General features: G+C 39.4%; 1 protein-coding gene across 1 annotated transcript; it reads right to left on the bottom strand.

Moving 5' to 3' along the window:
* Window positions 1–35: 35 nt before the first annotated feature.
* LOC129007595 (olfactory receptor 6A2) lies at window positions 36–7,996 on the bottom strand. Its single transcript, XM_054438676.1, has 2 exons — window positions 7,851–7,996; window positions 36–4,201 (listed from the first exon to the last, which is right to left on the bottom strand). The coding sequence occupies exon 2, from the start codon at window positions 4,023–4,025 to the stop codon at window positions 3,042–3,044; it is 984 nt and encodes a 327-aa protein (XP_054294651.1). The 5' UTR covers window positions 4,026–4,201; window positions 7,851–7,996; the 3' UTR covers window positions 36–3,041.
* Between the last annotated feature and the right edge of the window lie 2,586 nt (window positions 7,997–10,582).

The raw sequence follows: 10,582 nt of genomic DNA, 5'->3' as shown, positions 1-10,582 counted from the left end.
AAAATAAATCAAACTTCTCTTAAAATATTTGGTAAGGAAAAACTAATAACGTGCTTCTTTTTAAAATAAACTTTGAAATTTTGGAACAATATTAGGCTTACAGAAAAATCACAAAGATGCTAAAGAGAGTTTTTCACACACACATCTCTCAGTTTGTTTCTTCTAATATATTCATCCTTCATTAGCATATATACTTGTCAAAATAAGAAACCAAAATTGATACATCACTGTTAAACTATTCAGATTTTGCCATTTTATTCAGATTTTATTATCTTTTCTATCAGTATTACTTTATGTTCCAGGATCCAATCCAATATACCGTACTCCATATAGGTATCTTGTCTCTTTAGTCAGCTTTGATCTGATATTTCTCAGTCTTTACTTGTTCATAACTGTAAGGGTTTTTTAATGAAGGGAAATAGGGTTTACAGAGCTGCAGAACAATTGTTATTTTTAAAATGCTGTTTATCAAGAAGGATTTTTGTTTCCTGATCCTGGTCAATGTGATGTTTTAGCAAATAGTGAAATACACTGGCTTATTAATCTCAAGTAAAAATTGTTAATCACAATCTAGAATTCACCTGTACAAGGTTTGTAGTGGACAAAAAATTAAAATAAGGACAAAAAGGAAAATTAAGAATGTGCTGTGAAGAAACTTAAAAGGCAGACTGAGAAATTTGGAGTTTACTCAACATTGGAAACCACTAGACATCTGGAGCACAGAAGTCATTTATATTAATCCTCACTTGCCTGTAGTTGTTAGTTGCCTCTGGCCACTCTGAATAACGCAGGTAGATCCAGTACTCCCACCTCTTGTACTGATGCAAGAGATTAGAAGCTTCTCCAGATACTGTATTAGCAAAGGGGAATTATAAAAGACTTGTATTATCTAAGCAATACTTTGAAAGACCGGCAGATTACAAAGATGGTCGAAAACAAACAGAATCAAATGGAACAAGGATAAAATAAAATTCTATATCTAGGTTTATGGGAAAAATCAGTTACATAAATGGAGGATGGGGCATACTTAATCTGATAATCAATACTTCACGTGAAAAAGTTTACGAAGTTTTGTGACCTCAATTTCAATATGAGTCCTGAGGGTCATATGTTTACTAAAAATTCAGTCCCCGTCTGGAGAGGTGTCAATCTCACCATAGTACACGGGACTCAAACTCATTCATGGTTTATTGAAAGGTGAATATGTGAGGAATACTGTGCTAAACCCTATTCCAATACTTGAAATCAGAATTAGAGGTGTTTTAAAGCATTTTATACTAAAAAGCTTGGAAAATAAAAGAAAAGCACAATGAAGAAATTCAACATTATGCTTTTACTTCCTATTAACTCGAGTTAACTTATAAGAGAGTTTATATAAGAGTTGTAATAACAATGCCTAGAGGAGGACTCTCCCATCCCTGATCACAACCCCATTTCAGAAACTTCTTCTACGGGGACACTTCAACAGTAGACTTTTGATGAACTTTATATCCAGTCATTTAAAAAATTATTACAACAAGATACTTATACTGTTTAGGCACAAATAGATATGCACATTATATTAAAACTTTTAATAAGTATGGGCTAGCAAATAATGCATGATATCCTTGGTAATATCCTTTTGTAAATTTTATTAAGTAACAGACAGCAATGAAGTTAGATCCCACATCTTGAGCAACAGTTGGATCCCATATCTGGAGATAGAATCTTCACTGTCTTCAGAGTTCTGGTTGTTGGGTGACGGTAGGGAGCTAAATTTCTGAAAATCATACTGACATACCCTGTATCCATCTCCCTGTCCAGATAAATAAAATTATATATAATATGGGCTAAGAAAAAAAGCATTTAAATAAATATATTGATGGCAATGCTTAGCCACAGAATGCAATTTACAGGCGTAAGCAGTCCAGCATTATCTAGTCAGCATTTTAGTCATATTCCTTCTGGTCTTGTTTAAACAAGCAAATATGGCTGATACTTTTGATATTGTTATATAACGTAATATTTTTATTAAGTTAGAAATATTTTTTCTTTCATTAACTCTATTTAGATCACTTTATTTCAATTTCTGCGTAGTTTTCCATGTAACATATGAGCTACAATTTATTTGACCAGTGCCCTGTTTGTGAAAGTTGAGCATATTTTGCTTATTTCCTTTCCTTGTTTCTGTATTTATAAGTAAAAGTTACTATCTGCACAAATCTTTCCGAATCAGAATGGTTGCAATATTTTTAGGATTTGTAATACATATTTTCAAAATTTTTTTCTGGCAAGGCTGAGCCAATTTGTATCTCTCTGCATACTAGTAAAGTATGAGGGGTTTACTTCCTGCACCTGCCAACCCCACATATAGGCATGACACACATGCCTTGCCTACATGGTTCCAAACTATATTCATTCATTATATGTATCCATAGCCATCATGCACTAGATACTGTTCCTGCCCATGGTAATAAAAGGATGTAAAAGAAAATCTGATCCTGTCACCATGGTGTTTATAGTCTAATCAGGGAGACAGAGCATTGACGAAACAACTGCACTCAGCCACTAGATCAATGTGGACACTGACCACAGTAAATCTGAAAATAAACCTAGAAACCATTACGGTTTGATAGGTGATATGTTCCCAAAACCAAATTTCCTAGTTTCTTATCTCCTTGCCTTATAACACACACTAGAATGATATCTCCTGGGCCTCTGCTACCTAGAAGAGATCTTATCAAAAAGTCTTGTGTTGCTTTTCCATAATGAAGCCTGTGCTTCCTTGATTGGAACCTTGTCTATGCAAATTACAAAGGGACAGACAATAGTGGACCCAGCTCTATCCTGTATTTTATGGCCCTTTCCTGCAGAAATCCATTTTCTAGCTTGCAACCTATTCCTCTTTCTCCTCTTGGACTAGTTAAAGCAAGTATTCCTAGTTCCATAGTGATGCCTTTGAAACTCTGGCCCCCAATTTAGACCCTAAGAACTCCATTGGACTTCATAGAACACATTGATTCCAAGTTTAATAGCATTTTATCAGATTTCACACATCCCTTCTATACATTTATGCTAGCTTTCTTGGGGTCAGGATCCTGGTGCTGGTACAGGTGCAGAGTACAGCATAGGGCTCTCTTGACCTCTTGATTGCGCAGGCAGTAAATGATGGGATTGAGCAATGGTACAATGACAGCATACAGTACAGAGACCAACTTGTTGGTGTCAAAAGCTGAGAGTGCCTTTGGCCGAGCATAGATGAAGATACTGGCTGCACAGAAGATTATCACAACAGTGAGATGAGGGGCACAGGTGGAAAAGGCCTTATAGTGTCCAGCAGCCGAAGGAATGTGCATCACAGCACCAGTAATGGCCACATAGGAGGCCCCAGTGACAGAGAGTGGCCCTAGAAGAATAAAAATGGCCAGGATGAAATCTGTAAGCTCTGCTGTGGACATACCAGTGCATGAGAGGTTGAGCAATGGAGAGACATCACAGAAAAAGTGGTTGATGATGTTGGGGCCACAGTAAAAGAGGCGAGAAATAAGAAAAACTTTGACCATGGAGATGCCAAAACCTCCAGCCCAAGAGCCAGCAGCCATCTGCACACACAGCCGGCCACTGACAATGACTGGGTAGTGGAGAGGATAGCAGATGGCCACATAGCGATCATAGGCCATAACAGCGAGAAGGACACACTCAGTGCAGCCCAAGCCAAGGAAAAAGTAGAGCTGTGTCATGCATCCCTCAAAGGAGATTAGCTGTCCATGATCCTGTTTGGACCCAACAAAGCCAGCAAGCATCTTGGGAATAGTGACAGTGACATACCAGATCTCCAGAAAGGACATATTAGCTAGAAAGAAGTACATGGGTTTATGGAGGGTGGAATGGTTCCTAACTGCCACAGTGATGAATGTGTTCTCAGTCAGCACCAACACATAGGCCAGCAGCAAAAGGGCAAACAATAGTACCTGTAGTGGCGCAGGAGCAGGGAAGCCCAGCAACACAAACTCACTCACTCTCCCACTATGGCTCCTCCACTCCATGTCATTGGTCTCTCTTACTGCTCTTCAGGAGATGAGAATAGAGAGTCTTCAGTAGGCCACAACAAGAACCCAGCCTTTCTCTTAATGGGCTTATATTGGTTGAATGCCACGTAAGGAGTTCATGTAATTAATCACTGAGCTGAGGCCACTGCTCTCTTCTTTAATCTGGAAATGAGCTAAGGCAAACATACAAAAATAAATTTTATTTTTATTGGGAGCAAGACAGGAAGGAGTCTGTTCTGACCTTTGGAGAAGGATGCATTGAGATGCACTGGGGAAAAATGACACTATTTTGTCCCCAAAGAACATAGATCAAAACCAAAAAATTGAAAGAGTCTCGGCTGCCCTAAAATGAGAGTTTCTCTTTGAGTTGGATCATGACTCTGTTTTGAGGAAATAAGTTACACAATGGAGGAATAACAATAATATATAACACAATTGAGTTATTATTAGTACAGGCACTGTTATTAGTGCAGGCACTGCTGTAAAATGTTTGCAATATTAATTCGCTTGATCTTAACAACAATCTTGTGGGCTAGTACTACTAATAGCTACAACTGTATGCCTAAAAAAACTGAAATATAGATTTAAGTGACTAATTCTGGGTTGCAGAAATAGCAAGAGGTGGAACTGGGAAGTCAGGACCTTGGAGCTTCCAAAATATTTAGGTGATGTAAAGGAGGGACTGTACAATACATCTTGGATGTACAGCTGGGAGAGAGAATCTTTGAGATCAGTTACAGAAACAGTTCCTTCCTGCCAGGAGGAAAGAAAGACAAAAGCAGAACACAAGAAGGTCACAGCACCTGTAGAGTGGAAGTCTAGAGAACCCAGTACTTACAAGGAAGACCTGAGATTCACTGGGAAATCAGATTAGGAAATGGATGCTGGATGGCAGAAAGACTAAGAATTACAAGGTGCTGGAAGTGGTACTAAGTATCTTGAAATGAGGATAGAGTATCTTCCTTTAACATTAAGGCCCATATAAAAACATACATTTACTAGGATACTCTCTTTGTTTACCTTGGTATCAAAGATAAAAATTTCCCTTTCCCTTTAAAAACTTCAAGCCATTTTTGTGTCTCATGTAGAAAAGAAGTTGGGATTTTTATATGGGAGTTGATATGAAGGAAGGGTTATTTTTACCCTGTGCCCCTGTACAGTTATAGCATTGGGAGAGAGTGTGGAGTTTAGAAAGGAGAATGGGGTAGAGTCAGCTGAGTATCTGGGTGTGATTTCTTCTCAGATTTCTTACCTTTTAGTCTTAAATCTGTCCCTATGAGGTTAGCGGGGGCAGAATGTGCTCACAAATTAAAACAACCTGCTAATAATTTTATGCCTGACTTTCTCTTCTCTGTATGGTCTGCTATCATTACTTGAGCATTACTCAGTACTTGAGCCCTTGAATTTCTCTTAATACTGTAATGCAATTACAAAATACCTATGTCCCTGGCTTTCATTTCCCATCACTCCCATTCTTACCATTCACACCCACAATTTTATTTATTTCAAAATTGATGGTTGATCAGCAATGCTCTAGACCATGGGCTAAGAGTTGTGGTATATAAAGGTTCATAGACACATGCTGAGTCTTCAGGATCTTATAATCTAGTTATAGCGGCATATCTTCACCTTCTCATCCCTGAAAGTTTAAGCTACATGCCTGTCCCAATGCCATACATGTACATACATAGACAAGTGGGAACATCAAACCTACAATTGCTGTTTATGACCTTAGCCTTGATCCTTTCTCCTCAATACCTACCTCATACACCCTTCTTTTTGCTTTTGATCCTTTTGGCCTCGGACCTTCATTCATATCCTTTGGTCACTTCAACCTTCATGTTTGATGCTCTGCACACTTGAAAATAATAGCCTTTCACACATGGACTCCCAACTGATTTTTCTGCTTATAGTCTTACCCTTAAAGGTGAGACCTTAGCTCAAAACTGACCATTTTACTCTCCTTAAAACTTGTCCATAGTCTCTTTGTGTACACAATAAATGCTCAAATCATTTAGCCTACAGGTACAAGGCTTATAGGCACTTCATGATTTTGCCACTGCTTCCACCTAAACCTTATTTCTTACCACAGTCTACACTGTATTTTATACCTTGCAGCTCTCAGTGCACACCATGTGTATCACCTCATAGCTTTCCTCATGCTGCAATCTCCATGAGCATGGCTACATCCTATTTAGCCTTCAAGTCTTGGTTCATAAGGCTTCTATCCATAGAGACATTAGGTACTTTTTTTTGTTTTTAAACTTTTCCCTTCACAGGTTCGGTGAGATTCCTGTGGTTACTTGTCTCATTAGAGTCCATGAAAGCCTATATATCATTTTGCTTGCTATATCCCTGCAGCTATTGATCAGATAGATGTAAAGGAGGACCTCTGTAGCTGAAGTGGTTCCACATGTCCTTAATGGTGGAGTATGGAGTGGATATAATTCCGTGGATGTCACAGGAGTTCCACAAATCTACTATGTCTAGAATAACGTTTCCCAAGCAAGTTATTCCTCTATTACAATAAATGGCATACAGTCGCCTATGCAAGCCATCTGGAAGTTTGCTAGATATTCTATACCCATCCACCCTTTCCCCCAACACACATCCCACACTTAACTAATCCAAGTTCTAGCTAAAATGCCTCTTTAATTATCTCTCATATCAGTCCCTTTTCTTCTGTCCTATTTCTACTGCCTTCCTCCTAGTTCCTCACAGCAGGTCATTGATATTCCTTGATTTAACTATTTTGATAAGATCTTACCTGGTCTTTTTTCCTCCAGCCTGTACCCTCATCAATATAACTCCCACGTTTTCAGAGTCATATTTCTGTATAGAAACCGCTGACAACAAGAGCATCCAGTTTTTGAGAACACATACAAAATCCTCCAGTAAAGAATCAAAATGTATTTCCTTTTAGCTGTTATACAGCAATCTAATCATTGCCCACTATTTAACTTTTTAAAAACATGTCATGACGTTATATAACTCTGTAACTTTACATATGTTTCTATCAAAAACACCCACTCTCTTCCTAGGAATTTTTATCGTAATGTTTTAGTCCCTTAGTTATTACCCCTCCAAAAGTACCCATATTTCTATACCCTAGATTCTTTGTGGAGCATCTATCTCTCCTTCTGACAGTAGTTCCTATTATAAGGTTTCACTTACTGATTATTAAAGGTTTATAATGTGGTTGCATGAATGCATGGCAAAATAGAGAAAGATATGATGTGGGCAGAACAGATGAATTGCAGATAACAGGAATGGAATAAAAAGAAAAAAGTATATAAGAAGGATTTTGGTGGAAATGGTCAGGAATAGAGAATTTAAGTGGGTAACTGAGAATATGACAGAGTTGGAATTATATGCAAGTAAAACATGCATTGATTGTAGATCTGCAGGGACCAGATAAAACATGAGGAAGTTAGATTAAGTGCAAGAAGATTGGATTTACATGAATAAGAGATATAATATTTGGGTAAAATGAACTTGCTATATAGACAATAAACCAATGAGAGATAAGGTGGAGATAACTAGAATATTGAAAGGATAGACTGGAAATGGATGATTAAAAATACTGTAGGAAGAACAGGTATATTATGAATAAATAAAGGACCAGCTATGAGAGGAAAAGATAAAGAAAGTGATATTAGTCTAAGTATCAACGGAATTAATATATGTGGAAAACATTGAGAGGTTTGGGATTTTATTAGGTATAGAGAGGAATAAGAAGATGGCTATATTAGACATAAGTAAAGAAAACTTGGGATAATTGACCACTTGAAGAGGAATCAGCAGATAACAGAATCCACTCACTTTATTCAGATGTCACTGACTCATCAAGGTCCTCCTGAGATGGCTGGGTTGGTTAGGAGAGGATTTAAAATGTATGCAAAAAAAGTTGAGTCATCGAGACTAAGAAAGATGATACAGAGATTCCACTTTCTCTTCCTCCCATAGATAGAGAACACTGCCAAGCTAGGAAAGATTCCTTTATCCTGCACCTCACTCCCTCAGTCCGCATTTTTCCCTCCTCCTTCTGATGCTTTGAGATGTCTCTGAGGCAGAAGCTCAAGAGACCAAAAGAGATACAAGAGAGAAAAAAAAGCTGGGGAAGAGGAAAGGGAAAGGGAATGTTTGGAAAGCTCAGGCCATAGGGTTTTGTCAGGAAGTTTCACGAAAGAGAGAATGTCAAGATACCCCTACAAACTCATACTTCCTTCTCTTGCCTTCCTGTTCCTTGTCAGTCTCCCCTTTCTATCACGTCATACTCCTGCTCAAAAGAAAGACACGGGCTGATATTCTAACTCAGATACACAATTTTGGGCAATTTATTTAACCTCTTCGGGCCTTACATTCCTAATCTATATAATAGGATTCATATGCCTGACAGGATTGTTGAGAGGAGTAAATGTCATTAATGTATGTACAGATCCTGGAACATGACAGGGGCTCAACAATACTAGACAGTTCTTTCTTTATCTCCTGATGCCATATAGGTGACACTCATTAACTCCATGATGTCATACAAGGAGCACTGAATTGAGAGATAGGGTTTCTGGGTTTGAGTTCCATGTCTGTATTGGATTTTTTTTTAAAATTTGGGGTTTTGTTGTATATGTTTGTTTTCCATATAATGATATCTATATATATTATGAAAATAACATACATGATAAGCATTTTAAGTTTGTGACAAGATTTGGCACCCTACTCAATCCACGGTATTCTGTGTCATATTGAGGTCCAGCAAATTAATTACATGGGATTCACAGTCACATTGTAATTCACATTTGTAATGAAAGTAAATACTTTCATTATAAAAGGAAAAAAAATTAGCCAAAAGAAAGCAGCTATAGGCCCCATGAAAGCCTGAAACCTAGCAGAGAAGTCATTAAACCTTAAAGTTCCAAAATAATCTCCTTTGACTCCATGTCCCATATCCAGGACACACTAGTGTGAGGGCTAGGTTCCCAAGGCCTTGGGCAGCTTCACCTCTGTGGCCTTGCAGGGTCAGCCCCCACAGCTACTCTCATGGGTTGGTGTTGAGTGCTTGTGGCTTTTCCAGGCACATGATGCAAACTGCTGGTGGCTCTACCATTCTGGGTTCTGGAGAAGGGGACCCTCTTCTCACAGCTTCACTAGGCAGTGCTCATGTGGGTTCTCGGTGGTGGTGTCAACCCCACATTTTCCCTCTGTACTTCCGTAGTAGAGGTTCTCTGTGAGGGCTCTGCCTCTGTGGCAGGCTTCTGCCTGAACATCTAGGCTTTTCCATATATCCTCTGAAATCTAGGTGGGGGCTCCCAAGCTTCAACTCTTGCATTCTGTGCTCCTACAGGCTTAACACCACTTGGAAGCCACCAAGGCTTACAGCTTGCACCCTCTGAAGCAGTGGCCTGAGCTGTACCTGGGCCCCTTTTAGCCATGCCTGGAGTTGAAGCAGCTGGGATGAAGGGAGCAGTGTCCCAAGGCTGTGCAGAGCAGTGGGGGCCTGGGTATGGCCCTTGAAACCATTCCCTCCTAGGCCTTTGGGCCTGTGATGGGAGGGGCTGCCACAAAGGTCTCTGAAATGCCTTCAAGTCTTCTCATTGTCTTGTCTATTAGCACTTTGCTCCTCTTTACATATGCAAATTTCCACAGCCTGCTTGAATTCCTTCCCCGAAAATGGACTTTTCTTTTCTACCACATGGTCAGGCTGCAAATTTTCCAAACTTTTATACTCTGCTTCCCTTTTAAATATAAGTTTCAATTTCACATCATTTCTTTACTCACACATAAGAGCATAGGCGATTAGAAGCAGCTATACTACATCTTGAACACTTTGTTGTTTAGAAATTTCTTCCAGCAGATACCCTAAATCATCACTATCAAGTTCAAAGTCCCACAGATCCCTAAAGCAGGGGAACAATGCAGCCAACCTCTTTGCTAAAGCGTAGCAAAGTGACCTTTACTCCAGTTCCCAATAAGTTCTTTATTTCCATCTGAGACTTCCTCAGCCTGGACTTCAACATCTGTATCACCATCAGCATTTTGGTCACAACAATTTAACAAGTCTCTAGGAAGTTCCAAACTTTCCCTCATCTTCCTGTCTTCTTCTGAGCCCTCCACAATCTTCCAACTGTCAGGCGTCTGAGCCCAGGCTAAGCCATCATATCCCCTGTGACCTGCACGTACACATCCAGGTGGCTGGTTCCTGCCATAACTGATGATATTCCACCACAAAAGAAATGAAAATGGCCTGTTCCTGCCTTAACTGATGACATTATCTTGTGAAATTCCTTCTCCTGGCTCATCTTGGCTCAAAAGCCCCCCTACTGAGCACCTTGTGACCCCCACTCCTGCTCACCAGAGAACAACCCCCCTTTGACTGTAATTTTCCTTTACCTACCCAAATCTCATAAAATGGCCCCACCCCTATCTCCCTTCGCTGACTCTCTTTTTGGACTCAGTCCACCTGCACCCAGGTGAAATAAACAGCCTTGTTGCTCACTCAAAGCCTGTTTGGTGGTCTCTTCACATGGATGCAAGTGAAACCAACCTCTGCCCATTAC

Source organism: Pongo pygmaeus, chromosome 9, assembly GCF_028885625.2.
Source record: "Pongo pygmaeus isolate AG05252 chromosome 9, NHGRI_mPonPyg2-v2.0_pri, whole genome shotgun sequence".
NCBI classification, from domain to species: Eukaryota; Metazoa; Chordata; class Mammalia; order Primates; family Hominidae; genus Pongo; species Pongo pygmaeus.
The sequence above is the reverse complement of the archived record's forward strand: the minus strand, read 5'-3'. Positions and strand labels throughout refer to the sequence as shown.